This window comes from Protomyctophum parallelum (assembly GCF_964188405.1).
Source record: "Protomyctophum parallelum genome assembly, chromosome: 19".
Lineage (NCBI taxonomy): Eukaryota > Metazoa > Chordata > Actinopteri > Myctophiformes > Myctophidae > Protomyctophum > Protomyctophum parallelum.
In genome coordinates, this window is record NC_139717.1 from 17,825,159 (window position 1) to 17,847,092 (window position 21,934).

The window sequence follows — 21,934 nt, forward strand, 5'->3', positions numbered from 1 at the left end:
ACACACACACACACACACACACACACACACACACACACACACACACACACACACAGCCTATACTGTACATCATCATGTAAACACAAACGTGTGTCAGTGTGTCAGCATGCCACACCTGCTGTGTGTCTCCTGCCTGATCACCCCCCAAGAAGGAGACTTTTCCGAGCGGGCATGCCTTGCCCCCTTTATCCCATATGCCTTTAATGCCTTTGCCTTTTTGACATTCTTACACATATAGTTCAAGATCTACAAGTTCGCAACGTGTCGATGTAGATCGGCTATTTGAACTCATTACATTTGTTTTCCAAAATAGTAAAAAAATGAAAAGGAAAAAAAAAAGGGGCAAAGAAGTTTAGGTGTAAATACATAACGCCCATTGGTCCGACCATTACACTATCCCAAAACCCAACCTAACCCCCATAACCTCACGTGAAGCCACAGCACGGATTAGTTGTAACCCGCCACGCATGTCGGGAGAACACGGGTGATTTTTAACCCGCCGCGCGGGTGAGTCTGAACCGGCCACGAAGGTCTGACTAATGGGAGGTCTGACTTCATTCAGTCCACTCAGTCCACACTAGTTGTGGATAAAGTCCTCAACCTCCAGTACTTGAGTCAAAGAAGTGTTCACTGTATAAAATGTCAAATATTGAAGTATTCAAAAAGTATACTGTAGGCCTATAATGCAAAACAATAATAATGAATACTTTATTTTTAACCCATTTTGGGCGGGAACCCCTTTTGGTGTTTCAAACATTGTTATAATTTAGCTTTTGAAAAATATCAGATCTACAAGCATGAACTTGTAGGTCTGCTATTTTAGAAAAATCGTTAAAATGTGTCTCAAATCTTTCAGAAAAGTGTCATTTTTTTAAATTTCGACGTCAGGACTGAATGGGTTAATGTCATTGCATTGCTGTATAAACATGACATTGACAAAACAAACGCATGCTCTCATGAAAGGAGCATTTCAGCCTATACCGTATATTCGACCTATACTGTATTTTCATATCATTGATATAGGCATGAAATACGGTATAGGCATGTTTGGTCATTTAAAAATAGATTAAATGTTTTTCATTTTTACGGAAGAACAATAATGGCTTTTCTGTTTTCAGCATGCTAACTTATTACAGGGAAAGTCTGTAGTTTCTATGATCTTGGAATGGCCGTGGAGGAGCTTGGGAACTGGTATAGGCAGGTTTCTGACACAGCCCTCCTCTAAGGCACACACGTTTTTCCATCTTTAAAGGAACTTTGTTTGTTTGTTTGTTTGTTTTTACCCCAATTTAGTCCTTATGCCAATGAATTCCTCCCCACACACATTTGTTCCGTGTGTTTTCCCTGCTGTCGTATCCTACTGACTCAGCTATATACCAGTGAGGAGCCCCCACCGGGAGGACGTACAGCCTTCGTCCTATCTACTCCTCCCGCCCTAACACTCCCCATGCTGACAGCTGCCGCCCCATGCAGCCCGTAGGAACACATACAGTGACAATTATCACCCTAGAGCGTCGCAGTCCGCCCCCTTTCATGACGACGCTAGAACCAGAAGTGAATTTCTCATTAATTTTCCTCATAGACTTTTCGAAAAGTATTTATTTAAAGACGATTAAAACTCCGTCTTTTAAAGTGAACGCATATGGTGGCACTGGGAACTGGGGTTTATGCTAACAGCTAGCTGCAATTATTAGTTAAACATCGAGTTAAACATCTCCTTTTCATAATTTAAAAGAAGCCTTTGCCTGTTATCTCTCCTAATGGTACCAACATCAATACAGCATGGAATTGCGGACAAAAAAGAGGAATGGATTGACTACATTGGGGAGAAAAGGGGGTAAACAAAAAGATTGGCTAATAATGACAATACTAATAAATAAATTAAAATAAGTGATTGAAAATGAGTGTTCCTGTAAGAAAATGTTATGTAGACATGTACGCATGCACGCACGCACACGCACATGCACACGCACACGCACGCACACACACACACACACACACACACACACACACACACACACACACACACACACACACACACACACACACACACACACACACACACACACACCCACACACAGCTACATTTGCTACTTGCTATCTGGATCAATGTGTTGTCCTGGTCTGGACAGCTATACTGTCAGCCCTGCACTGGATCAATCAGCCGCTGCCTTAAAGCACAGGGCACGCGCGCGTGTGCACGCACACACACACACACACACATGCACGCGTTAGTAAGCAGAGTTATGTTGGATCGATGGCGCAGCACATGAAAGGTCAGGCTGAACCGTGTGATGGCATCAAAATAAATGCTCCTAGGCAGGCAGGCAGGCAGGCAGGCAGGCAGGCAGGCAGGCAGGCATGTTGGTATGTATAACTAACATTATGCACCCTGTCCTTTGTAGCCATATTTGTATATCTCATTCCTCAAGCACACCAAACGCACCTATAGCACATTTCAATTATGAATGTCTTCATAATCACATGAACATATTGTATTGCAGCCTATAGAGACTTGCAGAATGGATATATGAAGCCACACTATATGAAATGAGTGCCAGGTATTGATTAATAATGAATTCCGGCCCAGGCCGTAGCGTAACGGTCTGGGCACCGGACTGGTAATCCAGTCGCAGTGTGCCGCGGGTTCGACTCCCGGACCCGACACGGCCTTTACTGCATGTCATCCCCCCATCTCTCTCCCGTTTCCTGTCAGCCTACTGTCTGTCCCTTCAAAAAATCAATAAAAGGCGTAAGCCGCAAAAAAAATATCTTAAAAAAAAAAAAAAAAATGAATTCCGCCAGTGCCACGGTCTTTTCAGTGCCTATACTGTAAGCCATGCTTCTTCTCACTCATTTTGAATTAGCTTTTTTATTATTTTTGTACTGCTTGTTATTCTGACGTTTCTGTTTATATTGTTTTTAAAATTGCTTTATTCAAATAAACATTTCAATCCAAAAAAAAACTTCGGGGCCATGTTTTGGAAGTAAAAACGTCTGTGTAAAGTTGCCATGGTTAATTTGGTCAAATTAACTTTAGGGTGTGGTCGCGTGCACACATCTGTAGCTTATTTCCCAGGTTCAGCAAGTGATTTTTACTTTGTTGTATCAATTAGGGATGTCCCTAATGTCTTTTTTGTATCAATAAGAAATATTTTATGTCAAATTAACTCACTCTCAATGCATAACAATCTTATTTTGTTGGTGAGGAGAGAATGTCACCTTCAGGAGAGGAAACGGCTCTGTTCTGCCGCTTTGCTTTATTCCGTTCATATTCTGTTTCGAAAGCTGACGAGATAACACACTGACACCTTTCTTGTGTTAATTAAAACTCAAAAAGCTTCAAAGAGCAAAAAAAAAAACATCATTCATTCATTCCAACGGCAAGCTTGGAATGTTTGGAACCGAATAGAAAACAGACCCAACGTAACAGCCTTTTCATCTTTTAGAGAAGTCATCGATTTATCTGGATCCAAACTCATGCATTGCTGATGTTCCCGTTTACTTTTTGCATTGACTCTATACGACGGTGTTCATTCTATACATTCTGCAGCCATGGTACTATATGGGTGAGACGTCACAGGCACGTTTTCAAATAAATGTACAGTACACTACATCTGAGGGTAGAAGTATTGGAAATGGAAAATATTCAAGTAAATTACCTCAAGATTGTACTTGTACTACCAGTTCCCAACCCAGGGAACTGGTAACAGGTGTGCCAACCTGGAAGCTGGAGCCATGCCTACCCACTGTACCATGGTGCCTGCCTACTCCCACACACACACACACACACACACACACACACACGCACACACACACGCACACGCACACGGACACGGACACGGGCATGCACGCACGCACACGCACACACGCACACACACACACACACACACACACACACACACACACACACACACACACACACACCCTCACACACACACACACACACAGCCACTCTCAAAGACACAAGACACATACACAAGGACACTGACAGACTGTGACAATTAAGAAACTGTGAATATAGCCTATTGTTTTAAAAGGATTCACAATCTTCCAAAATCTTCCAAACCGAAGTTGACGGCAGACTCCTCCTCCATGCGCACCACAACTATAAAGACAAGTAAGGGCAGTGGTGGTTGTACCGGACCCAAAGGGGGGTTTATATGGCCACAATGTGTTGTCCCTAGAGACTCTTATTTTGAAGGCTTCCTGCCCAAATGTCAGGTGTCTCTGAGGCTTATTTGGTTTCCTGGGACTGATTACTCCAATTGAAATGATGAACTTCACCTGTGGTGCTGACGCCCAACATGAGGCTGCAGAATCGCAGATGGCAACATTATATAAAACTGCCTCAGTGGTAGAGGAGCGAGGAGTGGCATAAGGAAAGGATGGCCAAGGCTGAAGGGAAGGACAGACCTTGGATCAGAATGCCACTTGCACATGACACTTTATTAGCACCGAGCTGGAAGGGGGAAAAGGTGATCATTTTATTGTTTGTCATTCTGAGGGATGTTTGTTATTGTTTTTTTTCTTGCTATCTTTCTATAATGCATTTTCATATGGTGGTTTATTTATGCATTCTAATTGTATTGTTAATGAAGGTCTATGGAAAACATGCAACTAAAGATGTGGAGTTTGATATGAATTAATGTTTGATGCATTTGTATGTGTATTTTCTATTTTGTGATAATTTAGTATGTATTTTTGTCATTTTTTCCTAGTTTCTATGTTGGGTTCCGAAATAAAGATTATCATAAAACTCATCAGTCGGCTTCACCCTTACTATCCAGCCGGTCCGCTACAGTGGTGGTGAGGAACGTTTTCGGGATCATTTTAAGACGAATTTGAAAGTCACTGACAGCCAATCAAAACATGTGTGTTTAAGGGGCGTCACGTTCAACTAGACTCGGTCCCAGAATTACTCATCTGTGAAGAGAAAAGCCTGGTCACAACCTGTGTGACCAGTGTCGGGCTGGGACATTCGCCAGATGTACTTCTCCCGGATATGACATTTTTCCGACCAATCGCAACACTACTTCCGCCAAAATCCCGCTACTTCCGCCCCCAAAAAGAATACAGCGTAGGTCTTGCCCAGCATCATGCAGCATGCGTTCAACACACCACTGCTCCATGGTTCTCTCTCTCTCTCTCTCTCTCTCTCTCTCTCTCTCTCTCTCTCTCTCTCTCTCTCTCTCTGGGCGCAACTATCCCTCTGCCAACCTGGGTAGAGCCCTGAGCTGTGTCTTTTGTATCTGTCTTTATATAGACCTATTGTGTCTGAAATAAAGTTTGTCATCAACATCTCTCTCTCTCTCTCTCCCCCACCTCTCTCTCTCTCTCTCTCTCGGCCACCAGCCAGCTGCACCTGATTGACCCGATGGCGGGGGAGGCCAAGTCTGTGAAGGGCGGTTCTCCGCGCTCCTTCCTGGACGACCTGCTGGTGACCTTCAGCTGCCCCATGGCGTGGCTGCTCGTCATGGCTCTCATCCTCACCTGGTCGGGCGTGGCCATCGTGCTGTTTGATCTTCTGGACTACCAGACCTTAGCAGGTAACGCTGCGAAAGGTAACGCTACGTCAGCAGTACACGCAATTCAATTCAATTAAATTCAATTCAAAGGCCTTCATTGGCATGATAAAACATACGTTTACATTGCCAAAGCAAAAAAGTGGAACAGTGGAAAGTGTAAAGAAGCAGCTTGGACTCCTCATGCATAGACGGAGGTCCGCCCGCCCTATATGTGTTTGGTCCGATGTACTAACCAGTGTTGTTTTCGTCGACTAAAACTAAGACGAAAAATGTTCGTCGACTATTTTCACTGACAAAAACAAATGGAATCTAAATGAAAACTAAGCTACGATGACTAAAACTAAGACTAAATATACTGACAATTTCGTCGACAAATAAAAACTAGACTAAAATGTTAGGAAGGGACTAGTGGACAAGAGATCCAGTATCATTTTACACTTGGTTGCATACTGAAAATAGCTGATCTACAAGCTCACAACGCGTGAGCTTGTGTAAAGTGTAAAAAGTGTAAAAACACTCATTACGCCGTCATCAAGATCCGCCAAAATACATTTTAGTCGACTAAATCAACTGTAGATTTAGTCGACTAAAATCGTATGACATTTAGTCCACTAAAACTAGACTAACACTAAAATGTGACTAAAACTAAATGAAGTTTCAGTCCAAAACTAAAATAGAAAGTTGCTGCCAAAAACAACACTGGTACTAACAGTCCGACAGGCATTAGTCCGATACGTACCGTGCGCAAAACCCAACCCTAAACCTAACCTCAAGGGAAGGAAGAGCTTTAACCTACCATGGGTTAGTTTTAACCTGCCACCCATGGCCGGACCCACGAGTGAGTTTTAACCACGGCCACGGGTTAGTTGTAACCGGCAGCGCATGTCGGGAGCAACGGTGTTGTCGGAATAATGCCTGTCGAAATGTTAGTATGTCTAACCAACGTATGCAGCACCTGTACACACACTATGCCTTAGCGGTAGCGCTATGTCTGCAGGATATAGAGTGTCGCAGTCCCGCCCCCTTTCATGACGACGTGAGACCCAGAAGTTAATTTTCTATTCATTTTCTCCATAGGCTTTTCAAAAAGTATTTATTTAAAGACGTTTACGCCGCGGACAAAGCCAACTGGAGTTGTGACAAATCATGACAACAAACACAACGTTTTCTTCTTCTTTCTAATTATTTGTTCGGCCCGAAAAAAATTGTTTGTTGTCATGATTTGTCACAACTCCAGTTGGCTTTGTACGAGGCTCAAAAGGTCTTTGAATAAATACTTTTTGAAATGTCTATGAGGAAAATGAACAATTATTTCCTGGGACTGCGACACTCTATACACACACACACGCTTGACACGGCCAGTGTTGATTTGGTTGACTAAAGAGTATGACTGCTTGTCGACTCACGCTGGGCAAGACTTACCCGGCTGAGTGGTTCATACATTCATTTATCAAGTATAAACGTAACTTAAAGGAGCCCATTTTCAAGCTATCGTCATATAATCATATAATTTGTCCTCACTAATCGCTCATAGGGCGCCATTTCTGTCTACTCACTCTGTGTCTCAGAGGAGGGCTGTGGACAGTTCAGAAACCTGTCTACTCACTCTGTGTCTCAGAGGAGGGCTGTGGACAGTTCAGAAACCCAGTGCCCACCCGTGACATTAAGGCAGGTTTTGTAGTTTCCATTAGCTTGGAACCCACACCGATGGTGTCATTATTGGTAGGCAGGTTTCTGGACTCTCATAATGACCATTAGTGTGGATGACGAGTGACGGCGAAGGTTGAAAATGGCTGAAGTGCTCCTTTAATGGACACTCTCGTAAATGTCATGGAAAAAGTACTCAAATGTAAAAGTATCGATCAATTCTCCAATGTAGAAACACTGCACCGTTGCCAGTATGATGAAATTAAATGAAAATGAGCTTGAATAAAAAGTATAAAAGTATTGGCATCAAAATGCACTTAAAGCAAGTATAGGCTACTCATGCAGAATGTCCCATTTCACATGTTTTCAAATGTATAAAAGTCCCTGAAAATAGAAGATCTTCAAGCTCACAATGTGTCTCATCAGGACACATTGTGAGCTTGTAGATCGTCTGTTTTCAAATGGCGAAATGGATATAGGGCTGATGTGATATATAACTGTATGTTTTGTAATAATGATCTAAATCTCCAAAGTAACTAGTAACTAAAGCTTTCTAATCATATAGTGGAGTAAAAGTACAATATTTGCCTCTGAGTGGAGTAGAAGTAAAAGTTTTGGAAATGGGAAATGCCTCAAAACTAATAAGTATATATGCACTTAGTTACTTTAAACCACTAGTGGAACTTGTGCTATCATGCATAACCCTTCAACCATTCCAAGATCATCTGTCACTCATTTAATTCAAACATGCATCTGTCATCCAGAGGTTTTTTCTACAATCCTTATTGGGCATTTTTGAAGCTGACTTCAATAGTGGAAACACTCTTAAAAACAGCGGTGTCAATTTCAGTGCCGCTGTGTATCAAGTTAGCAACATTATCTTTAAAAGGTGCTATAATATTAAGCAATAATCATGAACTTTATTTTATAGCACTTTTCATGTCATAGAATGCAGCGCAAAGTGCTTTACAGGGCAAAAAATAAAGAAAAACACGTACAATAGCATTAAAACAAGCAAAAAACCACAATAACATTAAGACAGTAAAACAATAACAAAGAGCATAAAAAACATGCATAAAATCAGGCAGAACTGTACGCGTGATTAAGAACACAGGTTTAAAAACTCAACTAAAAGCAAGAGTGAAGAGGTGGGTCTTGAGCTGTGCTTTAAGTATGTCTAAATCTAAGCTGAAATGAAGACAAGCTGGATACAGTGATTGCTCATTGTTGTTCAGTAACAGTGCTCTATAGTGATTGGTCAGTAACAGAGCTCTCTAGTGTCTCTCCATCTCTTTAGTAAACAGAAATTACATTTTTGCCAATTTCATCCAGAGGACCGTATAAGGAGAATTGCGTCCCAGTTCTTTGTATCCTGTACGTGCGAGTTCTCTCTCTTGATTAAGTGAAATCGGCGTTCTGTTTAGTGTTGATTTCGTTGACTAAAACTATGAAGAAATTTTTTCGTAGACTACCTTTTTTCACTGAGGAAAACCAAATGGAAATTATAAGCTATGATGACTAAAACAACTAAGACAAATAACAAATAAAAACTATAGACTAAAATGTTAAGGAGATACTAGTGGAGAAGAGATCCAGTAGAACTATAAGACAAGTCATTATATGTTTTGGTTGCATGCTGAAAATTGCTGATCTAGATCAGCAATTTTCACCATGCAACGAAGTACAAAATCAACCATCAAGGCCCGCCAAAATACATTTCGGTCATCAAAATCAACGTACTCGAATACTGTCGACTAAAATCTTACGATATTTGTTTCCTTAACTTGTGAAATGGGATGCTCTGCATAATGACATAATGCACATTTGCTTTTGGTACTTGAAGTATATTTTGATGTTTTTGCACTAGTAGTGCACGTAAACAAACAAAATCATGCTGAACCGAGTATTTCTACATTGTGGCGTTGCTATTTTTATTCGAGTGAAAACTCAGAGTCCTTTCCATCAATTGTAGCTGTCTTGTGTTTCACCTCTACCATCACCACCATTACCACCACCACAAACACATCACATGACCTGTCCCGACCTATCCAGCAGCAGCACCCGCTTCAGATGTTATCAACCCATAATCACCAATATGTTCTTATCAGACCATGCAATGGAGGCACTATGGACATGTCCTACATACTGCCTACCGCGAGTATAGGCAACTATAGGAAACGCGGAAGTCAAATTACCGCCGCCGAAGCGAAAACAACCCGAAACTGCGATATACAACAACTGTGCTTTATGTTTACTTACGTGGCCGGGTTAAGACTGACGTTAGGGTTGTGGTTAGGATCCTAACCATAATTATAACTCCAGTTAGGGTTAGATAATAGGGTTACTAGGTTAGTAGTCAGACAACGCGCATAACGTGACGTCGGACAGTGGCTGAACGAAACGTCAATATGTAGGAAATGTTCATACTGGCTCCATTGTATGGCCTTGAATAAGGGCTGATGGCGGCTATTATATCGCCTGATAACATCCGACACCTCCACCAGCAGTATAGTAGTCATGCAGCACATCCACGCCATCCCATCTCTAACTCCACCCCCCACCCCTTTCTCACTCCCATGCTCCACCTCCTCCTCCTCTCCCATCCCTCCATTGATCCTCCTCCACCGCCTCTCCATCCTCTCACCATCGCCATCCGATCACCGCGTGCGGTCATCCCATCCCCTCAAAAGACTACACGTCATACTGTGATGACCCAAAGTGTTTCTCTCCTGGTAAAGCTACACCACCACCGACACCACCACCATCTTAAAACACGCATGCTGTTGCTGACTGACTGAACTGCACGTTGTCTGCTTGTACTTCTACGTTTTGTGCTAGAGTCGTTCCCATACCCATGGTGCACGTGCACGCATCGACGTCGAAGCCGTCTCTTTTACCCCGTCTGTAAAACAAAAACCTGTTCTCTCCAGAGCATGAATGCAGAGTTTTACTATGGTGAAAGAAACGTTGAGAGCTTGCTATTTTCTAGCTATTTTAGCTGTTTTTTGGTTAAAAGAAAAAGTGCCCTTTTAGGGAATTTCAGCCGCCGCCTCTCTAACATTCTCTGTATCGGAAAAGCTGCCGATACTGCCTGGGATGCTTGCATCGGTGGATACATTGGTGGATACATCGGTGGATACTGCCTAGGATGCTTACATCGGTGGATACATCGGTGGATACTGCCTAGGATGCTTACATCGGTGGATACATCGGTGGATACATCGGTGGATACTGCCTAGGATGCTTACATCGGTGGATACATCGGTGGATACTGCCTAGGATGCTTACATCGGTGGATACATCGGTGGATACTGCCTAGGATGCTTGCATCGGTGGATACATCGGTGGATATATCGGTGGATACTGCCTAGGATGCTTACATCGGTGGATACATCGGTGGATACATCGGTGGATATTGCCTAGGATGCTTACATCCGTGGATACTGCCTAGGATGCTTACATCGGTGGATACATCGGTGGATACATCGGTGGATACTGCCTAGGATGCTTACATCGGTGGATACATCGGTGGATACTGCCTAGGATGCTTACATCGGTGGATACTGCCTAGGATGCTTACATCGGTGGATACATCGGTGGATACGGCCTAGGATGCTTACATCGGTGGATACATCGGTGGATACATCGGTGGATACTGCCTAGGATGCTTACATCGGTGGATACATCGGTGGATACTGCCTAGAATGCTTACATCGGTGGATACATCGGTGTATACGGCCTAGGATGCTTACATCGGTGGATACATCGGTGGATACGGCCTAGGATGCTTACATCGGTGGATACATCGGTGGATACGGCCTAGGATGCTTACATCGGTGGATACATCGGTGGATACGGCCTAGGATGCTTACATCGGTGTCGGCGACTATGCCAGTCTATATTCCCATACATACCATGTCATTAATCACACGATGATGTGCCCTTTACAGTGATCAATTATTTTTGAATGCTTCAGTTGATGTTGCACTACAGTTTTATACTATTATACTGGGCTATTTACATTATCATTGTTCTAACTTGTAGCTGCACCTCAACGGTTATTAATGGCAGCTAATCTATTCTATCTATTCTATAGATCAGTGGTTCGTTATAATTTCGAGGACACCCATAACTCTCACTCATGACGCTCAGAGCTACAGGGTCCATTTGGTTCCATTTGTACATGACGCTCAGAGCTACAGGGTCTATTTGGTTCCATTTGTACATGACGCTCAGAGCTACAGGGTCCATTTGGTTCCATTTGTATATGACACTCAGAGCTACAGGGTCCATTTGGTTCCATTTGTACATGACGCTCAGAGCTACAGGGTCCATTTGGTTCCATTTGTACATGACGCTCAGAGCTACAGGGTCCATTTGGTTCCATTTGTATATGACACTCAGAGCTACAGGGTCCATTTGGTTCCATTTGTATATGACACTCAGAGCTACAGGGTCCATTTGGTTCCATTTGTACATGAGGCTCAGAGCTACAGGGTCCATTTGGTTCCATTTGTATATGACGCTCAGAGCTACAGGGTCCATTTGGTTCCATTTGTATATGACACTCAGAGCTACAGGGTCCATTTGGTTCCATTTGTACATGAGGCTCAGAGCTACAGGGTCCATTTGGTTCCATTTGTACATGACGCTCAGAGCTACAGGGTCCATTTGGTTCCATTTGTACATGACGCTCAGAGCTACAGGGTCCATCAGATTGCTACTCGGTATCGACTGATGCACAAGTCGGGGGCTGCCCTATAAGGTTCCACCTCCCGTTAGTTCCCGGTCTAACTCTTTGTATAGTCCCTATGTGTAGGTGTCCCTATTTGTATCAAATATTTGTATCAGGCCTGGGCCGTGCAGGCTCAGTGGTCCAGGCACCTTGGCTGGTAATCCAGTCTGGCAGTGTGCCGCGGTTTCGACTCCCGATCCCGACGGCCTTCACTGCATGTCATCCCCCCCCCCCATCTCTCTCCCCATTTCCTGTCAGCCTACTGTCTGTCCCTCCATACTAAAATTTTAAAAATAAAGGCAAAAGCCACAAAAAAATACATATATATTTGTATCAAATAGGGACACCACTATTACTCAAGATTTGCCAAAATAGTTCAATTGCTTTCTAAATACTGACAAGCTCGTGACATGACATCACGCTGCGAGCTTGTAGATGTAGTCTATTCACGAACAGCCCGAAAGTACAAAAATATAGGGCTTATACTTTCTTAACTGTTTCTGACAATGCACTGACAATCTATTGAATTGCCAATGGCACCTGTGAAGGTCTCAAATGGCACATTCTGTACCAGTAGATGGCTTACTTTGCAAAACTTTTTTTTTTGTCCTTTCCTGATTTGAGACAATCCTGAGAGGTAAATCAATCATTCGTCAAGCAGGGTCAAATATTTGTTATGTGCCCATCAACCTGGACCTGCAGTACGCATTAGCATCGGCTCCAAACAGAGCCTGCATGGATTAACCTTTTCAGACCCAGCACACACACACACACACGCACGCGCACACACACACACACACACACACACCTGAGGTCCGGGGCATTCTCATCAGCCAGATATGAAATTTTCGAGTGCATCTCCATGGTTACCTGCATGCCCATTAGCTAAGTGGTCCGCTGGAGTCCTTATTATCAGCCCTTCGAGACCGAAAGAATGACCATGAATAATGCCGGGTTAGAAAAATAAATAAATAACAGGTTGTGCTTCGACAGTGGGATTCTCGCTGGAGAAGCTTTAAACCCCATTAAAACATGTCCTGGAAGATTGAAGATAGAAAAGGCACAGTAGCACATCTCGAGCTTAAGAGGCCAAATAGGACAACATACTGACATATCCACCGGATCACAGCAAGAGAGCCTTCCTCTACAGGCTCTGAAACACGCGATTTTGTTTTGGGTTTGTTGGGCGGGTGGTGAGTGGAAATATGAGCATTTTGTCAAATGACTTAAGTTATTTAGTTATTTAGTTTAGAATACAGTAGGACTAGGGATGGAGCTTGTTAATTTTTTATTGATAACGATCACCTTATCCATCAGGCTTATCGAGCCGGGTTCTTGTCGAGCCCATGCACTAACGAGCATTTTCTTTTTTTTGTTATCAAATGTTTTTTATTTTAAGACACGTTAACATCATGAATGACTTAAAGAAAACAAAACACATATAAAACAACACATAAAAAAAATAAAAAATAAAAAACAATCCCACCCACCCCTCCCCCCCGAGACCAAAGATGCCACAAAATGTCATTACTCCTACTACTGTGCAATGGAAACAAAAAATAAATAAATAATGATAATAATAATAATAATGATTAAACCATGCCCTTAACCAAATCTGCAATACCAGACCAAATCTCAATGTTTTCCTCTTTTGCACCATGCAATCTTGCTGTAGACATCTCTAGATAAATGATATCTAGAAAGGTCAAAGCCCATTGGCGAAATGACAATGTATGAGGCGGTTTCCAGTGCCAACTTCGAAGCAACCATCTTCTTTGCGGCCGTTACGCCAGCAAAGAAGACACGAATACGGGTGTTATTTAATGGCAACTGGGATACATAATTTAATAAGAATAGAGACTTGTAGAATATAGTCGAAAGGTTAGTAGCAACCAAATTCTAAAATGTGAGGACACTCGGACACTCCCACACCATATGAAAGAATGCACCTATGGTGTTTGAAGTGCAGAAAGTGCAGTTGTGATTATTTAAAATCCGCATAGCACACAATCTACGAGGGGTTAAATATGTCCTATGAACAAAATGTAGATGAATTTGTTGATGATCAGGATTCCTAGAAGACAGGACAACATTAGACCACACTGTATCCCAGGCCAGCTCCAATCTGGATCTAGATTTGGTATGTCATTCCTCCATACAGTATCGACAAGCAAGGTCCCATAACTAGATTCTAATAAATAATCATACAATACGGAAACAAAACCTCTTGACCTAACATCACAGATAAGTCTATGCAAAGGGTGCATTGCAAGGGGGGTCTGCCATGGCACCCCATTACCAGGCAAGTTAAAAATATCACATAAATTCTGGAAAGAACGTAAACCATTAACATCAAATAAATCACCCAAAGTATGAATCCCCTTGGAACTCCATCTGGGAAAACGAATAGGACGATTGTCCAAAAGCAAACCATCATTGTTGAACACTGGGGAAAACGAATTCCATTTCAAATCAATCTTGCGCAATTTTTCAGCCGCTCTCCACACTGTTACTAACTGAGAAATGATTGGCCCAAAGCGAACTTTGCATTGATTATTCGTTATGTTTGAATAGATCAGATCTCTCAATTCAATAGGATGAACCAAACTCTCCTCAAGCTCTCGCCAACAAACCTTTATAGTTGAGTCGAAGTTAGGCAACGAGAGACCGCCATCAGTTCTGGCTCGAGCTTGTAACAAGGAAAGTTTGAGACGTGGGCGTTTATCGAGCATTTTCTATAAGACGGGATACAATATATTCTGAACAGAACCAGTATCTGTAGATCAGTATCTGTGTAGATCTAAACTTAACACAATTAATCTGAAAAGACCCTCACTGGTGTTAAAAGGGGTAAAAGAAAAAGGAGTTTCTGAGTTTCATATTTGTACCGTAATTTCGTTTACCCGCTGGTTGGAAGGTATCAATGATATAGGAACTTTTTAGTTGTGCTTCCACCACATGGAAATTAATTATCCCATTTTAACCGGGTGTTATTTGACATTTTAGCTTATATACAGTACAGCACATTGGTTGGATATTCAAAAATAGCAGTGATGCATGCAAGCTCATAGTCATGTGGCGTGCTATGAGCTTGTAGATCTGCTATTTTAGGAAAATCTATCAAATCTGTGCAAATCTTGAATGAATGAATGAAATACACTGTATAAGTGTTTTTTTATATTTTGAGATGGGGGTCCGCAGCCAAAATACACATCATTTTGATAATATATATATAGCATAACATGGTCTTTCAGAAAACAGTTCGGGTTTAGAATGGCATAAACACTTTCAGAATCGGCCTCAGGTCGCAGCGGATTCATTCACAGAGAGATTTCTGGAAGCACGCACTTCCAGAAATGGTACGAAATCTCTGAGACGAATCGTGTCAAAGCACGTTATGTACAGTACTATACAGTACGTACAGAGGATGATGTAAACAAACGGCCAAGAAACGTGGTACATAAACCAGCTGGTTCAGTCAGTGGCTCGCCTCGAGCAAACTGAGCTGTCGCCTTTGTTCGTTCGGTTCTGGCAAGCCCTGCCGAAGCCGGAATGAAAAAGGTCTGGCATGGATAACTCTTGAGAGCGTAAAATGAAACCAAATGGACCTGGAAATTGTTAAACATCTGCATTACTTAATTGACAAGAATTCTACACAATTGGAGACTGCAGAATAATTGTTATTTTGATCAACATTTGCCTGTTATCTCTCCTATAGTACCAACATCGATACAGCATGGGATTGTGGATACGATCTTACCCCAGGGCTTGACATGAACCCTTTGAGGCACTTGTACAAAGTACATTTCCCATTCACTTGTCTGGGCACAAAAGTCACTTGTCCGGAGCACGATCACACAAATAGGCCTACATTTTAAATCAACTAACTGTAAGTTGGTTTTACGTGGTGAATACATGTTTGGATATTATATGAATATTCTAAGTTTGCAATTAATAGCCCTAGATTAGAATGTCTATGATCTTACATATTTCATGTATTCCAAATACACAGCCATAGATCGGTCCTATCCGCGCACGGTTAGCAGACTGACTTAAACTTGTAGCACTGCCTGTGCACTCACCCAATATGTAATTCCTAAGACTTTTCATTTTGGGGACTAGTTTAATATTAATTTGAAAGTTCTGGCAGAAAATGTGTATTTAGTCAAATATATCCACTTTTCCACGAGCTGCACACGGATGACATTCTCTCCAGTGAGGGGCCCGGAATGAGTGCAGGACTGAACATATTAAACTTCCCTTTAGGAAGCCTGCACAAATGTATGGGGCACACAAAATAGGTGGTGTGATCAATTTCCCAAAAACAATCGCAACACACCTGTCAATTGTGTGCGCCATTATGTTTGTGCTTCTCAAACATCGACTGTTCCCAAAGGACGTTTTTATATTTTCAGTCTAGCTTTTCCTCATGCAAATGTGGCGATATTTTATGTTTTCTGCCAGAACTTTCAAATGGATATGAAACAGTAGAGGACAAAATCTGACTCAAAGTCTTAGGAATGAATTACTGTGTGTTTACATGCCGACGTGGTCAGTCTGCCAACTGCTCTGATATATGGCTGTGTATGTGTTATTTAGAATACATGAAATGTATGTAAGATTACAGACATTCTAGGGCTATTAACAATTTTGGAAAGGTGATGATTAGGAAAGAGTCACTTGTTCAACGGACAAGTAAAATTTTAATGCACTTGTCCGGGAAGATAGTACTACTTGTCCCGGACAAGCGGACAAGCCTTAATGTCAAGCCCTGCCCAAAAATAACAAAATATTCTTTAGTTTTGCATGGGTCTGAGAGGCAAAATCTCAACAAATGGTGGTCTGTGGCTCAAATGCTGTATATAATAATAGACCTTGATATGAAAACATTGAAAACCACTGTGTCCCCCCCCCCCCCCCCCCCCCTCAAACGCTCTCACCTGCCATAGCAAATAGGGTCATATGGACCGAATATTACCCAGCCAGGGTTGTGTGAAAAGGAGCATGAATTTGTCTCAGTCCAAACTCTCTGGAAAAAGCAAAACAGAAGGAGAAGCGGTTCAGATGTCATCTGTAACATGATGATAGTCCTATCTTCAGTGAGGAAGCGAGCGCGTGGGCCGCCAGTGACAGAGACAAAACACTGGCCTGCATTTTTAATCACGCTGTAGCTTTCCCCTCTCTCCAACCATGACATTTCCTCAAAGGCCAGAATGTGTAAATGAAATGGCAAGGAGACTTTTTTTTGTCTTTTGGAGGGGGATGGAATTCTCCCTGGTGTGTAGCCCGGGTACCGTACCATACAGAATCACGTGCAGGAAAGTGCTGATCTACAAGCTTTTTGTGAGCTTTTGAGCTTGTGCATCTGCTATATATATTATTTTTGTTTTGTTTTTATTTCAGTTTGGACAACTTCACAGAATTATAAACATACATATTTCTTACAACTGCTTTTCCCCCCCACACAACCTCAGCTGTTTCACACTTTCATAGATACTCATACACACAAACAACGTCACATACATTTACAATTATTTGCATCTGCTATTTTTGAACAATTTCTGAAAGAATCTTTGAGAAACTGAGAATAATCTGCTGGTGGTCCCTGCCATTGGCCAAATACATGTATATAATATCATTTTGGGGGTCCTCCTTCACACGGAAATGTTTGAGAAGCCATTTGCAGAGAGAGAGAAATGAAAGGGAAGTTGACACAAACATTGCCTGCATGGAGATACAGTACATACTGTACTGTAGCCCAATACAGAGAAAAAGAGTCCAAGGATATCAGACATGCTGAAATGTAAAGGCTGAACAGCACAGTTCTAAAGACAAAATATAAATGTTTTACTACAGTAAAAGAAAGCGGCAAGAACAGAATAATCACTGGCGCTCTCAACAGGTGTTCAATCAGGCATCTAATCAGACTGCTAACACCCTTATTATCATGGCCTAGGACCTCACAATCAATGATCTGCACGCACGCATGCACACACACACATACACACACACACACACACACACACACACACACACAACCAGTGAGTTGACACATCAAAATGGGGACTTAGAGTCTAAAGGAAAGAAAGAAAAGATTTGACGCGGCAGAGCGGTTGGTGAGGAAAAGCGATAGAGAACAAAGAGCATAATGAGAAAGTGAACGACTGACTGACTGCAGAGACAGAGTGCGTGCGTGCGTTTGTTCGTGCGTGCGTGCGTGCGTGCGTGCGTGCGTGCGTGCGTGCGTACGTGCGTGCTTGTGGTGTCCGTGACACCAGCGGGCCGGAGTGTCAATCACACAAAATGTCATTGCCTTAATCAGTTGTTTAGTATTAATTATAATAGCGCGCACGCGGGGCTGTACGGGGGGGGGACACATGCACGACAGACGGTCACATCCTCCGTGACACTGTCCTCTGGAAGGGACATCAAAACAAAGACATTATCGCTCAGAAAGAAAGGCATGACTCCAATTAGAATAGCACCATGTGTGACGGGAGAGTTGAGACTTGACCGACGCGGCCGATTCTACAAATGCCTAAGTTCTAAATCTGAAAGAAAAGCTCTGTCAGTGGTTCTCAAACCTTTTCATGTCAAGGTTTCCCAAGATTATGTGTTTGTTCGTCGACCCCCATTTCAAAATATCATATGGTGCACATGGTCATGTTTTCAATGAGTCTAACGTTGGTTAGAAATTTTGCATGGTCATGTTTTCAATGAGTCTAACATGATGGCCATGTTTTCAATGAGTCTAACATGGTCATGGTCATGTTTTCAATGAGTCTAACATGGTCATGGTCATGTTTTCAATGAGTCTAACATGGTCATGGTCATGTTTTCAATGAGTCTAACATGGTCATGGCCATGTTTTCAATGAGTCTAACATGGTCATGGTCATGTTTTCAATGAGTAACATGATGGCCATGTTTTCACTGAGTCAAACATGGTCATGGTCATGTTTTCAATGAGTCTAACATGATGGCCATGTTTTCACTGAGTCAAACATGCATGGTTAGAAATGGTGCATGGTCATGCAGCGTGACGCTGAACTCATTATCCTATAGCGTAGCTGTAGGGCAGAAACCTTCATCTCCATAATTATTTAACCATTTTATGTTTTGTTTTTTATGCCATTGTATGCTCTATTGATTACATTCTATTCCTTTCGTTGTGTGTCACTCAAAAGTATAGCAGAAATCGCCAATTTGCAAGCTCACAATGTGTATATATAATGCTGTTAATGTTTCTGATGATTCTCAGCTATGTCCAAAACAGGGAGGCCAGGTTGAACTGGTTCATTCTGTTTCTTCTTCTTCTTCTTCTTCTTCTTCTTCTTCTTCTTCTTCTTCTTCTTCTTCTTCTTCTTCTTCTTCTTCTTCTTCTTCTTCTTCTTCTTCTTCTTCTTCTTCTTCTTCTTCTTCTTCTTCTTCTTCTTCTTCTTCTTCTTCTTCTTCTTCTTCTTCTTCTTCTTCTTCTTCTTCTTCTTCTTCTTCTTCTTCTTCTTCTTCTTATTCGGCATGCTTTTTGTCGATTTTCAAAAGCACACTGCACATGCTATGGGATTGAAATGAGTTATTCCCATTCTAACAAGCTTAAATGCTGGGAGCCAGGTGGTCGTGTGTGTGCGCGCGCTCGTGTGGTGTTAAAATGTCCTCCGTTCTGCAGGTTTACCTCCTCCCTCCGCAATTGGCAAGAAGATTATGAGATCTAAAGGTAAGCACTCTATTCTATACTCAGAGACATCAAATGGGGCTTCAGCCTCCTGCCCTTTTACCCGTCTGTAAAACAACTGCCCTCTCCAGACCACGAATGCAGCATTTACTACATGGTGAAAGAAATGCAAATGCCACTCCTTTCCATGCCATGCCGGAAGGAAGTATTCAGGAGAATTCCTTTTTTACCAGCTGCTGTATTATAAGCACAGCTGGTCAATGTTCTCTCTGTGGTGCTTTCACGCCCACTTGCTGTATAGTTGAGACCTATGTTTCTCATTGGCCGTGTACTGACAACCTATCGTCCTGATTGGCTGCCTCGTCTATAGGCAACCACACGCTTATTTGCCTCTAGTCGACCTCTCATGTATGGGATATACAATCTGGGAACCCATCGACAAAAGAAAGAAAATAACAGCACCCTCTGCTGTTTCCGCGCAGCACAGAATCTGTTCTTGAGAGATTACGGGATATAAGGCAGCAGCTGGTAATTCATTGTCATCGAAATCCATATCGTAGACCACATCTCCACTAGCTAAAGAGTGCTGGGTTGCGCCCCGGAAATAGCTGATCTACAAGCTCTCAACCGACGCGTCACAGCGTGACACGTTATGAGCTTGTAGATCTGCTATGTTTGTCCAAAAGTGACCTCTTACGGGATTTCAGCTCCTGCCTCTCTAACACCCTCTGCACCAGCTGCTGTTCTGTGCTGACATAAGTACTGTACGTGTCAGACTACAGTCTGTAACTGAAATACACCAGCTGGGATAGCCATGGGCGGCGCTATAGAGGGGGGACTTTTTCAGAGATTTTTGTTCAAATCTCTGAAATTATTTGGTGGTCATATTATTAATAGTCTATGAATAGTCAAATACATTGATTAGTGAACATTGTGGTAAGTAATTATTAGCTGCGCATTATTGTTTGCTTGCTCGCTGGTGTGAAATTGGTATAGTCCTAACATACCTGCAAAAGCTCCCCAAAGGTGTGTGTTGTTTTTTTTTGGGGGGGGGACACCACAAAAAAGCACAGGAAATTGTACCTCTATTCTTAGTCAAGCTCCCTTCCAGCACAGGAAAAATGGTCTGGAGCAGTAAATAGTTTGCTAAAGCTATATTATTTGGGTGAATTTTTTGGCAACACTTTGTTTGAAGGCCATAAGTAATGCATTATAAACTATACTACTTGGTTACTTAAGTTATAAAGGTGCAAACTGCAAAAAGGATTTCAGACCATTATGGTAAAGAATAGATTAGGTAGCTAGCCAGTCAGTCAGTCAGTCAGTCTGTTTGTCTGTCTATCTAGCTTTATAGCAATAATAAAAATTAAAAAATGACATACGGTCAAGTGTCATAATGCTTCATGAAAGCTGATTTATACAATTTCTATCATTTGACTTCACCTTAAAACCGGGAAAGAATCTTGAAAGTTTGTGAACCACTGGTTTAGAAGGTATTTGATAACAGACACGGGGACAAAGCCAACGACGCACACGCACGCACACACACACACACACACACCCACACGCACAAAAAAAAAGTAGTTATTTATTTGATTCCACAAATTACAATTAATTTTACAAGGAAACAAATATAACAGGGTTGACAGTTCATGTAGACACACACACACACACACACACACACACAGAGGGACAGAAAAAGCAGGACATCTTTTGACCTGTGCTTCCGACCCTCTCTCTCTCTCTCTCTCTCTCTCTCTTCGTCTCAGTTGGCGTCAAAGCCTTGAAAGCAAGCCTGGCCATCGCCCCTGTGGAGGAGGAGGGCAGCGATTGGCTGGAGACGGCGTGGGAGTTCTTGGCCAGCCTGGTCGCGCCCGAGGACGAAGAGGAAGGTATTCATCAGCTAACTGAGTTCCCATGTAAGGACAGTGGAATATCACTCTACATATAACTGAGTTACATCATGTAAGGACAGTGGAATATCACTCTACATATAACTGAGTTACATCATGTAAGGACATGTGATATATCACTCTACATATAACTGAGTTACATCATGTAAGGACAGTGGAATATCACTCTACATATAACTGAGTTACATCATGTAAGGACATGTGATATATGACTCTACATATAACTGAGTTACATCATGTAAGGACAGTGATATATGACTCTACATATAACTGAGTTACATCATGTAAGGACAGTGATATATGACTCTACATATAACTGAGTTACATCATGTAAGGACATGTGATATATCACTCTACATATAACTGAGTTACATCATGTAAGGACAGTGATATATCACTCTACATATAACTGAGTTGCATCATGTAAGGACAGTGATATA

The 21,934-nt window shown here is 42.1% G+C and overlaps 1 protein-coding gene across 4 annotated transcripts in view; it reads left to right on the forward strand.

Moving 5' to 3' along the window:
- The window catches only part of trdn (triadin), a 35,393-nt gene that overhangs the window by 1,698 nt on the left and 11,761 nt on the right, over nt 1–21,934 (forward strand). Inside the window, exons 2-5 of one of the 4 annotated variants that reach the window (XM_083790245.1) lie at nt 5,356–5,564; nt 9,866–9,907; nt 19,576–19,623; nt 21,351–21,500. In XM_083790245.1, coding sequence (XP_083646371.1) covers nt 5,378–5,564; nt 9,866–9,907; nt 19,576–19,623; nt 21,351–21,500 — 427 coding nt within the window. In that variant the 5' untranslated portion in view covers nt 5,356–5,377. The remainder of the gene's footprint in view (nt 1–5,355; nt 5,565–9,865; nt 9,908–19,575; nt 19,624–21,350; nt 21,501–21,934) is intronic. The other 3 variants (XM_083790247.1, XM_083790246.1, XM_083790248.1) reach the window with 3 other exon arrangements.